Source organism: Laccaria bicolor, genomic scaffold, assembly GCF_000143565.1.
Source record: "Laccaria bicolor S238N-H82 LACBIscaffold_1 genomic scaffold, whole genome shotgun sequence".
NCBI classification, from domain to species: domain Eukaryota; kingdom Fungi; phylum Basidiomycota; class Agaricomycetes; order Agaricales; family Hydnangiaceae; genus Laccaria; species Laccaria bicolor.
Window position 1 is genome coordinate 2,200,711 of NW_001889872.1, and position 21,034 is coordinate 2,221,744.

Genomic DNA, 21,034 nt, shown 5'->3' on the forward strand with positions numbered 1-21,034 from the left:
TCAAACTCTGAGAAAAGAACCTTTATGGTCCAATAAATTGTACGTGATAGCAAAGTTACAGCAGATAATTCGTGCGAACCAAGATAACAGAAGGTATATCGAATAGAGACGTGTAGGTCAGGCCATACCAATTTTGCAACCCATGATCCGCACTAGATTATAAGCCAAACTCAGCACCACGTTGCTCGAAAAGATGAAGAGAAAACGTACCAGTACCATCAGGTCCACCCAGACCGTACAGCATTTCAGTTGGATGAAACACGAGAGAGCTGGAACGTGGAATGAAGGGGGAGGGTAAACCTCGAGGGTGGCTTGTCAAGCCCGTGGAGATATTGAAGGCGGAAAGAGGTGTGGGTTTATCCAGGGGTTGGACAATCGTGCGTTGAGACCTCCAATATGCTGGGCTGACAGCAGAAGTTCTGCAGAGAAGTAACATCAATACAAAACTGTTTAATGCCACTTTGAACTGCACTTACGCGGCAAAGACGCTCGAATGAGGGTGGACGTCGAAAGTGGAGAGTCCTTGTTGATGAATGTGCCACGATTGCGTGGGAGAATCAGAGCCTCGTAGATCCCAGAGTTTCACCTGGCCATCCACGCTAGAGTACGGCAGGTTCAGTGACACGAACCCCAAGAGAACATAGACACTGACCTTGCAGACAGGAACCTTCCACTTAACTTCGGATGGTACCGTACGTTTTGCACCCAAGATGTGTGATCAGAATAGGACCTCACTATAGCCTCATCATCTTCAAGTCGACGGTCAAACACCTTGAGGGTGCCATCAGCAAAACTCGCAATGAACGTTTGAGAAGAGCCAGGGTCCGAAGTTATGGATGTGACAGGACTGTCTGAGTTAGTTTCGAGGTCCTAAAATAACTTGAGATCAGGTTATCAAAAAAAAAAACAAGTTGTACTCACTAGGCCTTGAGTCTCAGTTTGTGCATCCCAAACCTTGATGACCCGGGAATCGCCTCCCACGAGTAAGATACCTGCCGACTGCTTCCAATCCATGATCATGCCAGTGCCTTGTCGTAACTGGACGACTTCATTCAGACCTCGGAAGGCGCTGACCATTTGTAAAGGTCCCTGTTCCAAAGTTGGATCATAATTCCGGTACATACGTACGATGCCATCAGCTATCAAACATGAGAAAGTGAGGGGTTAAGCATGAATCAAAAGACGCACCAGATCCAGTTAAAATGAGACCACCTACGTCCTGGTTGATGATGTCGAGTGACGTGATGCTCGTACCTCTGGGGTTGCCATTGCAAAAGTAGTTGAGACGCTTCTTTGCTAGCCAATCCCAGACACTGACGATTTCGTTAGCAGATCGCAAACACATTGAACACGATGAATATAAACCTGATCATGTCGCTCTCATTTGCGATGACAAGGTGCTGATCATAGGAGTGGAAAGCCATGGTCAAGGGGTACCCCTGTACTTGGAAAGTCGCCACTGTTTTATCCCATCTGCCTTTCTCTGTATATCATGATAAGACAAGAATGTGATGAAGCCAAATAATTCATTTACCCGCTGCACAAGCCTGCGAGTCTGTCTGTTCGCAAATCCGCTCGTTCCTCTGTTGTCTCCAGACTTGGTAGTTGTATTGAATGCTTCCAGGCTCGTCACTCTCAGATTGCTATGGAACCAAAGTATGTTGTTTAGCAAGAATTTCTTAGATAATTGAATACGCACTCTCATTTGAGGCTCCTTGAAATACTCGCAGCACCAATCAAAATACGTGCTCTTCAGCGGCAGAACATCCCTTATGCCAGCACCAGTCCCAAGGCCTAAAATTACGCTCGAACTCGTCGAATCCATCGAGAAAGTGCTATTGCTCGGGCTGGGCATCGAACCCCCAGCCGCATGACGATGCTTGTGTGATGGCGCAGTAGATCTTCGCCTTGCACGAAGTCGCTCCAAGTCCTCCTCTATCAATGCCTCCATGACATCGCAGGGCAAGAAATCTATCACATTTTGGCTTTGCATATCGTGCGAGCCTCGGGGTGGAGAAGGGGTTCTCCTATATGCCCCTCCATGGCCATGGCCGTAACCTCCCTGTGGAGTGGTGGGCCGTGAGTAAGGCGACGTGTATTGTGCTACGTTGAGATTGGGTGAAGGCGGACGTGAGATGTCTGTCACTTCGGGCTGGAAATGAACATGAGTGGAAACGATAGGTGATGCTCGTCCGTCGTCCGATGAAGATGGGAAGGCGATGCCGTTCGCCAACGATTTCAAGGCGTTGGCAAAGGATGAGGTTCGACGAAGGGTGTTTGATACGCCACTAGATATGGTGCTTGTCATGGTGTCACTTCGAGTGAGACCGGGTCGATCCCCAGTAATGGGTGAGGGGGGTGAATGACTGTATGGTGGAGAGGATTGTTGCAGAGAGGTAACCCTCAACCTCGCTGTGCCAAGCTGAGGAGATGCGTGTCGATCAGCAGGCGCCGTAGGAGGGTTATTCAATGATGTTCCCTCCAAGCGCGTGAAGGGTGATTCAAGGAGGAGTGCCATGATATAGTCGACAATAGTTTGCGCATTTGCGGCGACTTCTTGATATGGATCGACAGACAAATCCAAAAGCACCACAAAGATGGTGAAGAATGATGATAAAAGGACACGATTCTCTTCCCTTAATTTGTCATCGTCCCCAAACCCATCTAACCATTCCGCCACAGCTTGATTCGTAACGTCTTCGTCATGTAAAGGCGAATGATGATGCCCACTCGTGGAAGCTCTCCACTTCCGATCTTCTTCCCAATAGATCCAAGCGCAGACGACGAAGTAACCCCGCCACTCTTTCACTAAGCAGCTGATGAGAACGAGTAATTCCTTTCTGCACATGGGACTCGCGTCGTCCTTGATGGCAAGCGTGGCACCAGTAGCGACAGCCACCTCCATTCTGAAGTGAACGCGTTCCTCCAAATGATACATCGACCCCGAGCCTCCACCACCCTGCTTGGTTGCGTCTATAGCCCCACTAGCACCCAAAAACGTTCCAAGGGCGTAGAGCGCAGCAGATCGCACTTCTGCAGAGTCATCCGAAAGCAGTTCGGTCAATTTATCTTGAGTCCCTCGGTCCACTCCATACACCTTCATCTCATCGTTCGTGTCCCACATCTGAGCAATGCACAACGCAGTCCACTGCCTCAACAAAAAGTCAGCCTCGTCCAATCTCTCGTAACAGTTGTCGAACACCCGCTCATCGCAACAAGCGGTCTGTCCCTGGTAAAAATCACGACACACTGCTGCGAGTATGAATGAACACATCGCTTTGTGCTCTGAACTGTTCGGCAGGACATCTTCGTTCCTAAGCCCAAGCACATTGGCAAAGTACTTGAAACCCTGCGTGTTGAACAAGTCTGTTTGCACCGTCGGGTCCACCGCGAGAATCCTTGCCCAAATGAATATCAACACTGGGCGTAAATCCTGGCCTTGAGCCTGGAGCAGCTTTGAGATGTAGGGGAATATACCGATCGTGAGCACTAGATGCACTGCCCATGGTCCTAGATCAACGAATTGGGATAAGAGGATGAGGGCTCTCAGTCTGTGCGGCTGGGAGAGAAGAACCTGGAGGACAATAGGGAGCTGGTCTGGCGGTTTACGTGGTACGAGATGGTTTTCTGAATTCCTATCGTACTCGTTCAGGGTGCCATTAGCTGAATCCCCTTGTGAAGGTGAAGGGTACCTGTCATTCGGAGGTGGAAGAGACATGGGCCCACGTCTGGTTAGAGCCGAGCCGCCTCTGGAGATCCAAACTTCGAATGCGGTGAGTTGATCAGCGAAGAATTTGCTAGGGACGTAGACATAGGGCTTGTCACCCGGTTTAGCGGAGGTTGCAGCATTAGGGTCTTGACGCACTGTCTGGCCAATGCGGCCGGGTCTAGTTCCCACTGTGGAGAGGGAGAGGGAGCCATTAGGGTTTGCTACGTTACAGGCGCTCCTGGATAAGAGATCCGGTAATTGTCGCAAGCACGTATCTACCGCCAAATCCCACGTTGCCCAAAGTGGATGTGTGTTGGTTGGGGGAAGAGGAGGGAAGGTGTGCGGCGTGCAGTGATAGTTCTTCATGATTCTTTCAGCAAGGAGGAAGTTTCGGAAAAGGGAGGCGATCAGTAAGTCGCATCGATAAAGTTTGGTGAAGATATCACGAGAAAATGTAGTCCATGCAATGGTATCAGTGATTGCGGTAAATATCCAATTGAGTTCCCCCAGAGGTGTGCGTCGGTCTTTGAGATCGCCTGGAAGTTGGAGGACCATATCAGCAGTTATGTTATTGGGGAGCTGGTGATTCATGATGAAATATCTGAGTGCGATATCAATGGGTGAGGTGAGACAGGATGTAAAAACGTCTGCCGGTAATTCTGGGCATGAAGGAAGTTGTTCGTTTGCACCACACGCTGCCAGTTGGAGCGAATTGATCATGGGCTGAGCGCCATTAGAATATCCCCCCTGCATCATGTTGACTTCGTTGTCCTTTCGCTCAGCAAACATGTTGAAATTCTGCAAAAGATGGCCAGCAGCAGAACAATCCCAGATGTAAACTCCAGGAGACCCTACCCAAGCCTGAAGCTCTTGCAGTGACACAGGAATGTATTGCGTGTAATTCCTGTTGAAACACCATAATTCCCCGCTCGCTGTCGGTTTGGGGACGCCGTGGCCATTGTAGTAAAATAAAACTGCATCATCTTTTGCTTGCTTTCGTAGAGTTTGACAAAATCGACGAAGATCTTCTACAGATGGATCCAAGATGTATTTGTAGCCAATCTTGAGGCTGAGTCCTTCAAACTGGTGTTGCAAATTGTTGCCAATCGCCTCAAGTGCCTTCTGGGCTGGCAAGGTATGAGGGTCCACCCAACACTCCAGATTCGCACAGGGATTGGTTTTGATTATGTCGGGTGGGTCTACGTCGATGTTAAGGCAAAGCACAAGGGCGGCAGTGGCAGTTTTGAGTTTTCCCGGCGCGGAACCACGCCATGGAATAGGCTTTTGCGACCATGATGGACCTGGTGTTGGGTTGCCGCAGGTGAGATGTCGTTTAGCGGACCAATAAGGTATCGGAGGAGCTGGATCGGGAAAGGTATCGATTGCGCCGTTGACTTGTCCCTCGCTTCTGCTGCCAGTTGCGTCTCTCCGTTCCCGCGTTTGAGACCGTTGTCGCGTTTGAGAGGTCGGATTGGAACGGGACGCTGACCTGTAGTCTCTCTCTGTGTCTGAATCTGAGCTATGAGCCCTTCGAGAGCCTGGGGCTCTGCCCCAAGTGCCAGCACCTGTTATCTACTTAGCTCAGTCATTCCAGCGACTTTGAAGGCGGGTCACCTGTCGCAAACAGCGGAGCCTTGCGTGGAGGTGTGGTCTGGGCCTGCTGTGCGAACATTCTTAACCCTCTTCAATGGTTACCACCTTAAGCTCCGTCCACGATGTCTGTAAAAAAGGTAAGCGTCATATGCGTTTGAGATGAGCAGCCACCAGGCTCACAATCGTATTGATTGGCTTCGATAGTCAACAGTAGGATGCGTTACAGAGATGTGGATGGTAGACTGCTCGGGGACATGGAAGATGGTGTTGAAGTTGAGCTCGTTGTGACTGAGTTCGATTGTCGGAAGCGCAAGGCCGGGCACAGTTGACAAATGCGTGCCTCCCAAGCGTCCAGCCCAAGTCATTCAGCTTTCACTGGCAAGACCTTTTCAAAACGAATTCATCGACGAAATTACCAAGAGTACACTTTTGAAACATGGATCCTCCTCTAGGCCTTAGGCACCATCGTCAGTATGCCTCAAGCTTCAAGCTCAAGGACGCGGTGTTGTTCCATTGACCGTTCGCTATTGAAAAATGGGTCGACCGAGAGATGGACGAACCCATGGCAAGAACGACGAACGGAATCCATTACTTTATGTGCAAAATGAATTACGATGTATTCATTCGGCAGACCCAAATCAAAGGAGTTCATGCACATGGCTCACCCCATCTTCCAACCCCTCTCCACAATCTACAAGTCCTCCCAGTATTCACAACCTTGCTGACGACACCAGCAGCGCTGGGCTCGCGACTTGCAAAGCCACCATTAGCTTCACCTACGTCCACTTTCCCTACAACCGCGCAGGTCATTGGCATTTCGATCGGCGCCAGCTTCATGTTTTTCCTAGATTGAAGCCCGCCGTGGAACTGTTGGGTATCTTGGAAGGGAAATTCCTTTCCTCAAAGGCCAAGACTTGGAAACAGAGTCCCTTTCTCCGCTGCCACAGCCCAATTTAGAGATGCCAACTCCTCTCGATCCGTCAGGAAACTCGGATACGGACGACTCTGAATCTGAGATCAACAATTCGTTGCCAACAATCCGAACATTGACCACCTCATTCGCTCAAGTTTATCCTAATGTTACCCTGGCCTACTTCTAATCAATGAAGAAGACGACAATGATTGAAGGTAAAGTTGACATTCGCCTTCTGGGATCTACGCTGACAAGATTTCGCTACCTATCAGCTTCGTGCTGTTCATTACGAATAAAGGACAACATGCCAGTCCTTTCTCGGACTTCAGTCGAAAGTCCTGTCTTGATTTTCTTCACCGAAATCATGCTTGTCGCTATCAACATTCTGCTCGTTGTCTCCACTGACGTTGCGCAGGGTATCCCTCTCGCCGGCAACTTCACAGTCAACCTGGATAATGCCACAGTCACTGGTATGAGTCAATAATCCCCCTCCCTGAAATTCCTCGGCATCCCTTTTGCACAACCTCCAGTCGGTATCCTCTCTGCTAGGTTAAGAACTTATCATCTTTAGTAACTATGACCGCCGCTTCCTTCTGCCTCTCTCTGTGCCTCCGTACGAGTGTGCTCTGACCGCGACCAAGTGCTTTTGGATATCCAAGTTGTCTGCCGATCCGTAACAAGAAGTCGCCACAAATGCGCAAACTGTCGTGGACAGGAACATGGCCCATCATTGAATCCCTACGGCGCCTGTTGATCGACGTGCATCTCCTCAGCTTGGCACAGCGAGGTTGAGGGTGACCTGCATCAATCCTCTCCGCCATACAGTCATTCGCCCCCACACCCATTACTGGGGATCGACCCGATCTCAGTCGTAGTGACACAATGACAAGCTCCATGTCTAGTGAAGTATCAAACACCTTTTGCTGAACCTCGTCTTTTGCCAACGCCCTGAAATCCCTGGCGAATGACCTCGCTTTCCCATCTTCAGCGAACGACGGGCGAGCACCAGTTACCTCCCACACACACCTTCATTTCGTGAACTTGCAGACATCTCGCCCCCGCCTTCACCCGAGCTCAATGTAGTATGTGTCACCTTACTAACGTCCCGCCACTCCACAGGGAGGTTTATGGCCATGGTTATGTTAGATCTTACCTGATGGTAGGAGTTACAAGTAATTGTGGTAGTATATTTGATCAATCGAAGACGGATTCAAATCCCGGCACTAGTTTAGAATAGGGACTGTCATGGATACACCCGGGTATTAACCGTACCCGATCCACGGATTTTCCCACCCACAGATCAGATAAGGCACATTACGGATATATCCGTGGGTAAAACGGCCTGAGTGGCTGAGGACATAGCTTCAGTTATATAAATGAGTGTATCTTGTTCATTTCTTGTCTGTTCTTTACAAAAAAAATTGTGTTATGAAGCGAAAATTCAGAAGAATTCATATTGGGTGACTTCCCGTAACATAAATCTACATAAACGAGTAAATCTGACCCTTATCGGAGTTTGAAATGAGTACCCTGGCTTGCGATTTAATCAAGCAAATAAACCGTAACGCCAACTGATTAGATTTATTGACCTGACATGAATAAACTTACTTCCCTCTCATCTGAGCTGTTTTGAGGACACACAGGCCCATGGATGGGTGTATTATAGTTGATGCTCAATCATATCAGCCAGAAAGTAGGACACATAATAAATGAAGCCGAGAAAATGTCAACTTGAGCTGAACATGCTGTGGTTCTGTGAGTTATGTGCTGAGAAGATTGTTTGTGGAAGGAAAAACAGCTTCGGAGAGGAAATTTTGGAACCAGAGGACGTTAGCACTACTAATAAACTCTGTAATGGCTTCAAATTATAACGAGAGAGCAGACTGCCCTCAGCCGTAGGAGAGTAGAGAGGGATGAGGTAGAGCTGACTAAGCTAGGTGGGAAGAAAACGTACCCAGGAAGGAAAGGTATCATGATGGCAGGGTTGATTCCAGCGTTTGAAATCTATTCGAGGGGTCTGTACCCTCTGAATAGATTAAGGTTTATAACTGGGTGCCAACCAGGGCCTCCATCAAAGTCGAACCCTTACAAGACTTGGCATCCCGGCAAAAGACCCTAGATCTCGTCGATTTATTTAAATCTAGCGAATTTGTGTTACGGGAAGTCACCCATTAAAACAAAAGTCATTCATATATGATCTAGATTGAGTACAGTAAAACTAAAGTTATTTATATATCATAATCTGAGGTCTTTCCCTTTATATAATGCTGCTGTAACTGAGCCTTGATCACAGAGTGTGTTTTGGGGTGTGTATTAGCATGCCTTGGCCATCTTGAGAGTATTTATTTTCAGTTTCAGAGAAATGCCTTTGAGAACAATTGATATTTATGTAGAGGTATTGAAAGAACAATTTTGGTGACATAAAGTGTTACAAAAAGAAATCATTGTCCATCTTTTTTTCAATCATTTGCATAACTTTATTGAAGCCTGGGTAGAGGGGGGATTTAATCCAGGATCTGAGAGCCATTTCCGCTCTGAATGTTTGAGAGTTAATATTGTGCTGGGTGAAATTGATCTGACGGTGGCCAGTGGAAAATGCTCGCTCTGCATCCACAGAAGTAGCTGCAACAATTGTTGAAAATAAAGGAACATAAGTGTGAATAATGGTGCTTACCTGGGGCTGAGCAGAAATCAGAACCCATTCGTGAGAGTTGTGGTCAGGACTGTGATGCATTGTGCCAGTACATCATATAACCTCCCATTTCCTTGATTGTTTCTGTTGCTACCCTGGGTTCATCAAGGTAAGCCTGAATGTGGTCCTTGACAAACTGATTTTCTTTCGGTGCATATTGTGATTGCTTTGGCTAAAAATTGAATTCAATAACAGGATTTAAAAGATATTTTTACCAACTACCTTGTTTTCCTCCCCTCTTAGCTCATTCTCCTCTTCACCTGCATATACACTGTCTCAGTAATCGCATACTATACTTTTTATAGACTTGATTTGTTGGACGTCATGACCATGGTCTTGAAACCATTTGACACTTGAGACAGCGACAAATATGTAGGGCTACATATGTAGAAACATATGCTCTCAAAACTGCAGGATATACTGTAATCTCTTTTGTTCTGATATATTTGCTCTCAATTTCTAAGTTTGGNGATGGAATTGTACATCCATCATATGCATAAAACAAACTTACAATAAAAAGAGGGATCAGATCCAAAAAATGAACAATTAAATATAATCTGAATTCATATTCAGAATACACTAAAATCTTGGCCCAGGAAGTTCAGCATATTCTAAATATGAGTTTAGATCATATTTATTCATTCATTTTTTGGACCTGATCCCTTTTTCTATTGTAAGTTTGTTTTATGCATATGATGGATGTACAATTCCATCACCAAACTTAGAAATTGAGAGCAAATATATTGGGGGAACACTGGTTTTGGCCTATTCTGCAGTTTTTATTGCCTACACTTAAAATATCCCAAAGAGGTCTAAAAATATATAATTTACCCACGGATACCTGCGGATAGTCCGGGTAGTTACCCGAATCCATCAGTTGAGCCCAAATATGGGTGGATTTCGGGTTTACCCGGGATTAGCCTATCCGTGACAGTCCCTAGTTTAGAACAATTTGGATACGATGGTAGCAAATTTGAGAGACACCACAGAAAAATAAGAACAATTATAGGTTAGGTGGGCGCAGAGAGGCTATCAAGTATACGTACAACCTGTCAAACGGAAGTGTTAAATGTAAGTATATGCAACCGATGATTTATGTTACTGATGAAATCCAGTCCTCAATTGCTCGGTGGCGCTCTGCATGCTCTGCTATGCTGTTCTCTACATCTCTTCCAAGATCAAAAGCCGTTGATGGCCATTGAAATTCACTGTCTGTGCCATCGTCATCAGAATCCCCCTCCATTCGATAAGGCAATTCAAAGAAGTTGATGTTTGGAAGGTGCATATACTGATGGTGTCCAAATGTCTTGATCACACACTGTAGATAGTGCCAACGAAAAAGACCTGGGGGCGGAATATTGTCATTGAGAGGGTGGGGAGGGCTTGCATGATGCCCATGAATGAGAGGGGAGCCATCGCTATCTCCCCTTTCAAATACTCCAGCTGTGGTGTAATCTACATCCACACCAAAATTTTCAGCATCCGGACCAATGAAAAGATGGCACTCATAAAGGTTCTAAATAGTTTATTAGATGGAATTGAGAAGATAAAAACTTCTTACTCGAGCAACAAAATGAAAGGCCATCTGATACTTGTTAAAAAAATCATCCACATTCTTTGACAGATTCAGCCCAAAAACTTCATTAAAGATGGAGAGATCTGCAGGAGGGGCAGTTGATGTGTATGTTGCATATATGATTCGCGCCATGTGATCCCCCACGCGCTTGGGGCAGATATGACTGTTGATAAGTGGGGAAGTTACTCGTGTCACCCAACAGCGTCCATCGCGCGCCACGACATGATTAGCCATGGTAGTTGCGTTTCCCGTTGTGCTGGTTCATGATCTACCTGTATGGAGACTGATTTTCGCGAGCCCGACCATCGCTCCCATGGGAAGATCATATCGGTACACCGAGGCAGTCAGTGGATCTGTGTTGGTGACCTGAAGCCATTGCTGCTCCTGCTGTACTACCAACGAACCACTGCGATTGATGGGGTCACAAATGTCATGTGCAATGCCGAGCAGCCATTTTGACACATTAGACTCTAGAGTACTGAAGAAAGTCGGTGAGGGATCCACTGAGGAGCTGGGTCGAGGTGGTGTCTGGAGAATCGTCGCCGAGGGTCATGGATGCGATGGCAAGAGCATTATCTGATATATTTGGCGGAGGATCAGAATATAGTCGGACATGATGGGAGTATATTTCGAGCGTGAGGAGACCAGTTGGAGCAGGACTAGGTTCCCTTTTCTGGTGTGGCATCTTGTGTTTTTTTTGGACATTTTAACCTTTTTCTTGAATAGCGAGCACAGAGAAAACCCATGTCACTGGTCAGAGCTGTTCGACAAGAGACAAACTAGAGACATCTCTCAAACAGCGGACGTAGGGCTTATTCATTCGAGATAAGCAGCCAAAGGGCTTACAATCGGTTGATTGGCTTCAATAGTTGACGTAGAATGTGTTACAGAGATCTGGATGGTAGACTGCTCGGGGAGCATGGAAGATGGTGAGTTCGTGACTGATTGAAGCGCGTGCGTCACGGTTTCCAGCCCTGTTCAGTGTTTACCAGTACCTCTTATAATTCCCGCATAATCCCCTTGTGTTCTTTGCTAGGCGTCGAGCTTTCACGACCTCTTCGTAATTGACATTGTCCACGAAACGTTCTTCAATTACGGAGGAGACACTTTTGAAACATGGATCCTCCTTTAGCTCTAGGTACCATTGTCACTTTTCCTCAAGGACATGGTGTTCAAGTTGTAAATTCATTGGGCCGACATCATTCGCTATCAGAAAATGGGTCGGCGTAGAGTTGTACGAACCCAATGGCTAGAACGACGGTTCCTTCAACGGAATCCATTACTTTACATGCAAGTACGTTGTATTCATTCGGCAGAGTCAAATCAAAGGAGTTCATGGTTCAGAGCATGATGCAGGTCCTAGCACGGTACGAATCTCTGCTCTGAAATTGGAAGGTATGCGGATTGAATCTTTACTAGGTGCCGAAGCCTCCACCTCCTACAACTCGTCTGACTGTGGGTACCCAACGGACGTCAAGCGCGTCAGGATTACTACGGGCAAATTCTTTTCGCAGCTTGCCATCTTCCAACCCCTCTCCACGCTCTGCAAGTCCTGTTAAACCAGTAGCGGCTCCAGTACCCACGGCCTTGCTGACGACACCAGCAGCGCTGGGCTCGCAACTCGCAAAGCCACCACCAAATTCACCACAAAACGAACACCTCCACTTTCCCTACTACCGCGCAAGTCATTGGCAATACGATCAGCTGACGCAAATCATCTAGTTGGCTCAAGGCCCCATGCCGCATCTCGGTGACGCCGCAGTGCAAAGTTTGCTTTCCAGTTAACGACCGTCCTTGGCATCGTCAAGCAGACTGCGACATCTACTGTGGCGAAAAATATGAAACCAGGCGCATCGACATGGGAAGCTGTTGGCGGCTCCATTCTGCATCTCACTGAGGAAGGTAGCAAGCCACTGCCATTTGTCCTGGAAAACGAGAACGTTTTCAAGAGTGCATCTTTTCTTTTGTTGCTAGCCCCGCCCATGATTCTGATAGCGCTTTCAGTTACTGGCGTGGCACCCTGGGTAACAAGGATCGCTGAGGTCAAAGCTGCGCTGGCAGTCATCATTGAAGCAGAACGGAAAGTAGCCTCTCTCAACGATGAGACGCAAGGCTTGGTGCGCACTTTGTGTGCTAAGGACCAGAACATTCAAGACGCTAAAGTCGAAATCGAGCTTATGGAGAGGCGCATGGAGACCATCAAGAAGCAGGCAGACACCATTGTTGAATTTGAGACAAGGGCAAGAAACAGGAGATCCTGTAAGGAAGCGATTGAGCAGTTACAGGCAGACATCGATGCCATTGAGCAGGAGAATGCGAGCTTGAAGAGCTGGACAGGAGCGGCAGCGTATGCTCATATTGTTTTCATCTTGGGGTACATCGTCGATTTGATGGTTTCGCAGAAGTTGGAACCCAACCTGTCGAAACGGAAAACGTGCCGATCAAAGGTAGCCTGAAACGTCATACATTTTGGACCAGGTAATCACCTCCCGTCACTTCTTTTTTACCAGCCTAATGTTTTCCCATAGATTGATGCCCTCCGTCGAATTGTTCGGTATCTCAGAACGGAAAATTCTCAAAGGCCAAGACTTGCTCCAGGAATTAGAGTTTCTTCTGCCACAGCCCCACTCAAGGATGCCGACTCCCCTCGGTCCGTCAGGGAACTCGGATACGGACGACTCTGATTCCGAGATTAACGATTCATTACCAACACTGCGAATATTGACCACTGAAACCATCCCATTCGCTCAGGCTTATTCTAACGTTAACCTGGCCTGCTTCTGTTCGATGCGGAAGACGACAATAGTCGATTGAAGGTACAATCCATTCGCCTTCTGGGATCCACACTGACAAGATTTTAGCTTCGTACTGTTCATCACGTATAAAGGACATCATGCCAGTTCCTTCTCACACTTCAGTCGAAAGTCCTGTCTCGATTTTGATCACCAAAATCATGCTTGTCGCTATCAACATTTTGTTCGTTGTTTTCACTACTGCTGCGCCGGGTGTTCCCCACGCTGGCAACCCCACAGTCAAACAAAATAATACCGTATTCACTGATTGAGTCAAGGATCACTTTCCCGAAATTCCTTGGCATCCCTTTTGCGCAACCGTAAGTCGGTCTCCTCTCTGCCGTATTAAGACGAACTTATCCTTCTTATTTTTGAATAGTATAGTAAAGGTGTCCGCCACTTCCTTCTGCCTCTCGGAGCTAAGCGAAGGTTGAAGTGTGCATCCACGGTGGAGGAAGGAAATTTGAGGGGCCTGGTTTCGGAGGGAGATACTTGAAATGTCAGCGGCCCAAGACAGAACAAGAATGGGAAGAGGTCTGGCGAAAGGTATTGAAGGCCGTGTCTCCGTACGAGTGTGCTCTGACCGCGACCAAGTGCTTTCAAGTTTGGATACCCAAATTGTCTGTTGATCCGTATCCAGAAGTCGCCATAAATGTTGTCGACTATATTATGGCCACGTGGCGCTTGGATGCAACATCACTGAACATCCCTCCCAACGGCGCCTGTTGATCGACGTGCATCTCCTCACCTTGGGGTTACCTCTCTGCAACAATAATCTCCACTATACAGTTGGGGATCGAGCCGGTCTCAGTCGAAGTGACAGAACCCTTTGTCGAACCTCATCCTTTGCCAACACCCTGAAATCCCTGGTGAATGGCATCGCTTACCCATCTTTATCAGACGATGGACAGATGTCACCTACCATTTTGACTCATGTTCATTTCCAGCCTGAAGTTGCAGACGTCTCGCATCTGACTCTACCCAATCTAGCACAAAATGTGTTGCCTTACTCACATACCACCTTTCCATGGGGAGGTTGTAGCCATGTTTATGGAGTTTTTACAAGCAATTGTGGTAGTCTATTTGATTAATTGAGCATGAATTCAAATCCTGACACTAGCTTAAGTGAAGACAACTTGAATGTGGCAATTGGGTCCAAATCTGAAGACACTATGGAAAAATACTAAGGATTATAGGTGGGGGGGTTGCCAAGTGCAACCTGTCAAGAAAATCAAGTCAAAGAATCAATCCAGTTCTGAACTGCTTGGTGGGACTCTGCAGACTCATCAGCAAAACCTGGGTGAGCTAGGCAGCACGTGGCAGGGCTGTGTAGTGCCATAGCACCATAGAAAGGGGTATCACCTTTACAGTCACCTGCGCGTTCTATGCAGCTCTACATAGAAACGCACAGCCACTACACAGCACTCCATAGAATCTCAGAGCAGATCTGCAGCCATTCATAGAAACACATAGCCACTTCATAGTGCTCCCTAGAATTACGGAGCAGATCTGCAGCCCTCAGTAGCAAACCCTGGGGTCTGCAGATTCCTAGAGGGGGGGCATACATTCTGCTCATTTTAATACCATATTGCATGATTTTTACACAGAACTTGTGTTACGAAAAAATAAGTTTATTGTCTGCACTACTACATTATACAAGATATCCTAATATTCTACATAGTAATGACTGCAGTATATCAAATTTATGGAATCAGAGTATCAAGTATTAAAGATACTAAGAGGATGCCATTCGCCAACAAGGAAGGGAGGACAGTTGTTCATCGAGGGACGGAGCCGTTCTTCAAAGGAGGGAGGACTCAAAGGAAGGAGGATGCCATTCGTCGACAAGGGAGGGAGGACGCCGTTCTTCAAGGGAGGGAGCCGTTCATCAATGAGGTAGGGAGGACACCATTCGTCGACAACAGAGGGAAGATGTGTTTGTCGACAAGCGAGGGATGACGCCGTTCTTCAAGGCAGGGGGAACACCATTTATCAACGAGAGAGGGAGGACGCCGTTCGTCAATGAGGGAGGGAGGACACCATTCGTCGAGGGAGAAACGCCGTCCGTCAAGAAGGGAGGGAGGATGCCGTTCGTCGACGAGTGAGGGAGCAGTTCGTCAAGGGAGGACACTGTTCATCGGGGGAGCCGTTTGTCGAGGGAGGGGGGCCGTTTGTCAAGAGGGAGCCTTTCGTCAAGGGAGGGAGCCGTTTGCCGAGAGAGGGAGCCATTCGTTGAGGGAGGAGTCATTTGTCGATGAGGGAGCCGTTCGTCGATGAGGGAGGGATCTTTTCTTTAAGGGAGGAAGCCATTCTTCACGGGAGCGAGCTGTTCTTCAAGGGAGGCAGGGAGCCATTCTTCAAGGGGGGGAGGAAGCCGTTCTTCAAGAGAGGGAGGATGCCGTTCTTCAAGGGAGGGAGGACGCCGTTCATGGACGAGGGAGGACACCGTTCATGGACGAGGGAGGACACCATTTGTCGAGGACAAGTTGAACATTGTGGTGGGAAGGAAGAAGAATGAATTTCCGTGTTGGGAAATTCAAAGTTCAACATAATCACATGATGTCGGAGTTTCAACGGACTTGAACGAATTGTCTCGCGACTTGAAGTTGTTTGTCGCCTGTCACTGTCTTTCACAGAAAGCATGGCATTCGAGGTGGGCATTCACAATTGTAGATGGCACCATGTAATCAGGCAAATATAAAGTTCATATTGGAAAATTATTGAACAATTTCCGAGCCTTCCAAGAAATTTGCAGTTGTTACCAGAAATTTCCTGGCTATTTCCATGATTTCCCGAAATTTCCTGTTTTTTGGTAGTAGTAGTAACAATTGAAGTTGTCTAAGTTCGAAAATGTGAGTTGAGCGCGGCACGTGACTTCCCGCAACTGTACCGACTTCCATCAATTCACACTTACACTTTCTAGGGTAGCTCATAGCTATAACTTCACGAGTATTACACCGTTTGGCCTCTATGTAGGCTTATTTTAATCGCTTCATTCACGCGAATGCAATCCAATTTACGGCGTAGAAAAATTTGGAGTACCCCACAAACTGTAGCATAAACTATTTGGCCTGTATTAGACATCTGAAATATATATTATCATCATGAGTTCTACTCCGTTTCATGCGATTTTGGGCTTGTTAGAAACGCACAAATTAGAGCTTTAAAACGGGTCTGAGAGCCCCTAATATTTCGACGTTTAAGGCGACCTCCGATAACATTTACCGTTTTTAGGCAGGTCCAAAGCCATTTAAGTGTTGAACTAAATACTACGTAAATAGACGCGTTGGAATCGGCTTGAACACCACTTTCCAACGCAAAAAAAATCACAAAAGACGAATATGTTTTGCAAAAGATACTTCATATTCTTTCTTGTTGCAATCTTTGTAGGTCAATCAATCTCTGGACAGTGTTGTACTTTCTTCTTATTCCAGGCATATTTTGGTCATAAATTATTCATATACAATAGGGAATGTGTTTTCTACTGAAATCTAGTATACTTGTAGTTTGACTCCCTATAAGGGCTGGGTAGAAAGTGGAGGCCCCTCTATAGCACCCTATAGTAATGGCACAAGTCTCTGTAGTGCTGTATAGCACAAGCTTACACCCACACAGTGCTGTGGAGCGCTGTGTGGCGCTAGGGCATCTAGCCAAACTTGGCGTGTAACTATGGGAAACTATGATATTAGCGGAAGCACTATGCCTGTCTACGTGGGAAAATCAGGTTTTGCTGATGCTCCTTCAGGCTTTGCTCTACATTCCTCCCTAGATCAAAAGCCATGGATGGCCATTGCAACTCACTGTCTGTGCCATCATCATCAGAATCCCCTTCCATTCGAAGAGGTAATTCATGGAAATTTATATTCTGAAGGTTTGTGTATTGATGGTGTCCAAACTTCTTGATGACACACTGTAGGTAATGCCAACGGAAGAGTCCTGCTGGTGGATTATGGATGTGGTGGGGGTTGGGAGGGTGTACACGCTGCCCATGAAGGGGGGGCAGGTTGAAGATGTTGTCTCCTGTTGTTGCATATAGGTCATATTCTTCATCACCTGCATCAGCAAACACATGGCACTCATAAGTTTGCTAAAGGGTTGATCAATAAAAAAATTGGAGATGAGAAGGTAAGAACTTATCACCAGAGCAATGTAACGAAAGCCCAACTGATAGACGTCAAATAAAGCATTTAGATTCCTTGTCAGACTCAAGCCAAACATCTCATGGAAAATGATGAGATCGGGAAAAGGGTCAATGCCTGTGAATGTTTGAAAGATAATTCTGGCCGTATAGTCCCCCATGCGCTTGGGGCAAAGATGGCTATTGATCAATGGACAGGTGTCTCCCGTCACCCAGCACCTTCCATCACGCTGCCTGACATGAGTAGCCATAGTCGTCGCATTTCCAGTTGTGCTGCTTTGAGACCTTCCTTCGCGGCGACTGATTTTTGCAAGGCCAACCGTCACTCCTGCATCAAGATGGTAGCGATAGACCGACGCAGTGAGGGGATCTGTGTCAGCGACCGCAAGCCAGTGCTGCGGCCCCATCTGTTTTTCTACTGAGCCCCTGCGAAGGACGGGATCACAGATATCATGTGCAACGTCAACCAGCCATTTTGAGCCCTCTCCGCGAGAGTACCGTAAAAAGTCAGTGAGGAACCCACTGAGGAGCCGAATCGAGGTGGTGTCAGGAGAATCAGTGCCGGGGGTCATGGCTGTGATGGCGGCGGCATGATGGTCTGATATGACGGGTGGCTGAGCGATTATGCGGACGTGATGAGAGTCGATTTGGAGTATAAGGCGGTCTGGTCCAACAGGACTAAGTTCCCTTTTTTGGTGTGGCTTCTTGTGTTTTTTGGTCGTCTTATCCTTTTTCTTGAATAGCGAGCACAGAGAAAAACCCATGTTACTGGTCAGAGGTGGGACTCCGCTGAAGTTAGACTAGAGACAAACTAGAGACATTCCTCAAACAGCGGACTTAGGCCTTATTCTTTTTTACAACCGTGTTGATTGGGGCCGATAGTTGACAGTGGAATGTGTTGGATTCTGGATGGTAGACTGCTCAGGCATATCTGTATTGACGGAAGCGCAAGGACCCGGGCCGGGCACAGTTGGGTCCAGCCCTCTCAGGCCTGTTTACCTTTTTTTTTCCTTGCATAGTCCCCTATGTTCTTTCCTTGTCGTCGAGCTTTCACAACCTCGACATAATCGACATTGTCGACGAAATGTTCTTTGTTTACGGAGGAGACACTTTTGAAACATGGATCCAGCCTGGTACCATTGTCACTATTCCTCAAGCTAGCAAGGACACGGTGTTGTTCGTTTTATTGGCCCGACATCGTTCGCTATTGGAAAATGGGTCGGCGTAGAATTGTACGAAGCCAATGGCAAGAACGACGGTTCCGTCAACGGAATCCAGATCAACTACGGCGTATACAATGTACATTCGGCAGAGTCAAATACGCTCACTGGTCGTTGGTTTATATCACCAACTTTAGCCCAGCCTCCATCACCAGTTTGCACAACTAGTTGGTACCGTGGCCGACAGGGCCTTCAAAATCACCTTTGACGAACGACTTTTGTTAGTTCAAAGATGGATCGAGAGTTCCGATGGGGCGACGGACGTTTCTGAAGTTTGGGATGGGGCTCGTCCAGTAAGGCATTGTTTTTTCTTCCACATATGCCCTACCATTCCTCATGAGCGGTGCGAACTAGAGAGCGTCAAACATCAGCCCCTCAACCCTGACATACTCAAGTTGGCTTTCAAGCCAGAGGAGGCCATTCATGTGTGAAAGCAAAGACTGATTCTGACTAGGACTGGAAGAAAAAAGAATGAGCAAGAACTTGAACTGTCTAGAACTTCACGCGTTGAACGCACATTTGTGACGGCCTATCTGGGTTCAGTCAGACGCTTCCCATTCAGGGCCCTTTCTGCGAGCATGATCTATCCATGAAGATTATTCCGTCGATGATAGACTATGAACGGTGCATGGAACATGGAAGTATAAATCACGTCACATCCGAATACGTGATTGTGATCATCTTTGATTCCACCTCTTGCTTCCTCTCAACGAGGACATGCGGCTTGGTTCTAGGTTTCCCATATCGGAATGGTACATATTACTATCTGGACCCTCGATCGATGCAGACTTGCCTCATCAGGAATGCTGCTGCCATCTACGAATTCATGGTTCAGAGCTCGATGTGGGTCCTAGCATGGTACAAATCTGCTCTGAAGGGTATGTGATTGAAGGCTTGTTAGATGCCAAAACATTCACCCCCACAACTTGTCGAACTGTGAATCATCAACGGACATCAAGCGCGTCGGGATTACTACGGGCAATTTTTTTTCGCAGCCCCCCATTCTTCCAATCCATCTTCCAACCCCTCTCCATGCTCTGCAAGTCCTGTTAAACCAGTAGCAGCTCCAGTACCCACAGCCTTGCTGACGACGCCAGCAGCGCTGGGCTCGTGACTTGCAAAGCCACCACCAACTCCACACAAGTCAATGCATTTCGACCAGCTGACGCAAATAATCTGTTTATGGAGTTTTTACAAGCAATTGTGGTAGTCTATTTGACTAATTGAGCATGAACTCAAAATCTGACACTAGCTTGAGACAATTTGAATGTGGCAAATCTAAAGACGCTACAGGAAAAATACTAAGAATTATAGGTTGGGAGGTTACCAACCATAATCTGTCAAGAAACATCAAGGCAAAGAATCAATCCAACTCTGAACTGCACGATGGGACTGTGCAGACTCCTCCAGGCTTTTCTCTACATTCCTTCCTAGATCGAAAGCCATGGATGGCCATTGGAACTCACTGTCTGTGCCATCATCATCAGAATCCCCTTCCATTCGAAGAGGAAATTCATAGAAATTGATATTCTGAAGGTCTGTATACTGAAGGTGTCCAAACTTCTTGATCACGCACTGTAGGTAGTGCCAGCGAAAAAGACCTGCTGGGGGATTATTGTTGTGGAGGGGATTAGGAGGGCCTACATGTCGCCCATGGAGGAGAGGCTGGTTGAAGTTGTTGCATCCTCTTCGAAATGTTGCAAATAGAGTATAATCTTCATCATCTGAATTAGCAAACACATGGCACTCATAGATTTGCTAAAGGGTTGATCAATAAAAAAATTGGAGATGAGAAGATGACAACTTCTCACTGGAGCAATGTAATGAAAGCCCAACTGATAGACGTCAAATAAAGTGTCCAGATAACTTAGCAGACTCAAGCCAAAAATCTCATGAAAAATAGTGAGATCGGGAGAAGGGTTATTGCCTGTGAATGTTTGAAAGATAATTCTGGCCGTATAGTCCCCCATGCGCTTCGGGCAAATATGGCTGTTGGTCAGTGAACCGGTTGCTCCTGTCACCCAGCACCTTTCACCATCACGCTGCCTGATATCATTAGCCATTGTCGTTGCATTTCCAGTTGTGCTGGTGTGAGACCTTCCTTCACGGTGACTGATTTTTCCAAGACCAACCGTCACTCCCGTATGAAGATGGTAGCGATAGACCGACGCAGTGAGGGGATCTGTGTCGACAACTGCAAGCCAGTGCTGCGGCCCCATCTGTTTTTCTAATGAACCCCTGCGACGGACGGGATCGCAAATGTCGTGTGCAATGTCGAGCAGCCATTTTGACGCCTCTTTATGTGAGTACTGAAGAAAGTCGGTGAGGGATCCACTGAGGAGCTGGATCGAGGTGGTGTCTGGAGAGTCGTCGCCGAGGGTCATGGATGCGATGGCAAGAG

At 47.2% G+C, this 21,034-nt stretch overlaps 8 protein-coding genes across 8 annotated transcripts; 1 reads left to right on the plus strand and 7 right to left on the minus strand.

The window, feature by feature from the left end:
* Positions 1–8: 8 nt before the first annotated feature.
* Positions 9–419, minus strand: LACBIDRAFT_187163 (uncharacterized protein; the record flags this gene model as incomplete). Its single annotated transcript, XM_001874159.1, has 2 exons — positions 211–419; positions 9–152 (listed from the first exon to the last, which is right to left on the minus strand). Coding segments are annotated over exons 1-2 (153 nt in total), but the record flags the coding sequence as incomplete, so codon positions are not given.
* A 53-nt stretch (positions 420–472) lies between these two features.
* LACBIDRAFT_242724 (uncharacterized protein) lies at positions 473–5,056 on the minus strand (the record flags this gene model as incomplete). Its single annotated transcript, XM_001874160.1, has 14 exons — positions 473–599; positions 653–870; positions 922–1,139; positions 1,189–1,313; positions 1,366–1,483; positions 1,535–1,643; positions 1,700–1,723; positions 1,955–2,004; positions 2,059–2,366; positions 2,409–2,629; positions 2,681–2,906; positions 2,943–3,627; positions 3,727–3,817; positions 3,935–5,056. Coding segments are annotated over 14 exons (3,642 nt in total), but the record flags the coding sequence as incomplete, so codon positions are not given.
* Positions 5,057–6,540: 1,484 nt separating this feature from the next.
* On the minus strand, positions 6,541–7,350 carry LACBIDRAFT_321105 (uncharacterized protein; the record flags this gene model as incomplete). Its single annotated transcript, XM_001874161.1, has 3 exons — positions 6,541–6,663; positions 6,833–7,113; positions 7,242–7,350. The coding sequence occupies 3 exons, from the start codon at positions 7,348–7,350 to the stop codon at positions 6,541–6,543; spliced, it is 513 nt and encodes a 170-aa protein (XP_001874196.1).
* A 1,293-nt stretch (positions 7,351–8,643) lies between these two features.
* On the minus strand, positions 8,644–8,917 carry LACBIDRAFT_301544 (uncharacterized protein; the record flags this gene model as incomplete). Its single annotated transcript, XM_001874162.1, has 2 exons — positions 8,644–8,837; positions 8,890–8,917. The coding sequence occupies 2 exons, from the start codon at positions 8,915–8,917 to the stop codon at positions 8,644–8,646; spliced, it is 222 nt and encodes a 73-aa protein (XP_001874197.1).
* Positions 8,918–12,321: 3,404 nt separating this feature from the next.
* LACBIDRAFT_301545 (uncharacterized protein) lies at positions 12,322–12,939 on the plus strand (the record flags this gene model as incomplete). The annotated part of the gene is made up of 1 exon (XM_001873522.1): positions 12,322–12,939. One exon carries the CDS (start codon positions 12,322–12,324, stop codon positions 12,937–12,939), a length of 618 nt encoding a protein of 205 aa, XP_001873557.1.
* A 1,619-nt stretch (positions 12,940–14,558) lies between these two features.
* On the minus strand, positions 14,559–14,869 carry LACBIDRAFT_301546 (uncharacterized protein; the record flags this gene model as incomplete). Its single annotated transcript, XM_001874163.1, has 1 exon — positions 14,559–14,869. One exon carries the CDS (start codon positions 14,867–14,869, stop codon positions 14,690–14,692), a length of 180 nt encoding a protein of 59 aa, XP_001874198.1. The 3' UTR covers positions 14,559–14,689.
* A 2,103-nt stretch (positions 14,870–16,972) lies between these two features.
* Positions 16,973–18,234, minus strand: LACBIDRAFT_301547 (uncharacterized protein; the record flags this gene model as incomplete). The annotated part of the gene is made up of 3 exons (XM_001874164.1): positions 16,973–17,362; positions 17,416–18,147; positions 18,226–18,234. 3 exons carry the CDS (start codon positions 18,232–18,234, stop codon positions 16,973–16,975), a joined length of 1,131 nt encoding a protein of 376 aa, XP_001874199.1.
* A 1,448-nt stretch (positions 18,235–19,682) lies between these two features.
* LACBIDRAFT_321108 (uncharacterized protein) lies at positions 19,683–21,017 on the minus strand (the record flags this gene model as incomplete). The annotated part of the gene is made up of 4 exons (XM_001874165.1): positions 19,683–19,809; positions 20,100–20,102; positions 20,210–20,391; positions 20,445–21,017. 4 exons carry the CDS (start codon positions 21,015–21,017, stop codon positions 19,683–19,685), a joined length of 885 nt encoding a protein of 294 aa, XP_001874200.1.
* Positions 21,018–21,034: the final 17 nt, after the last annotated feature.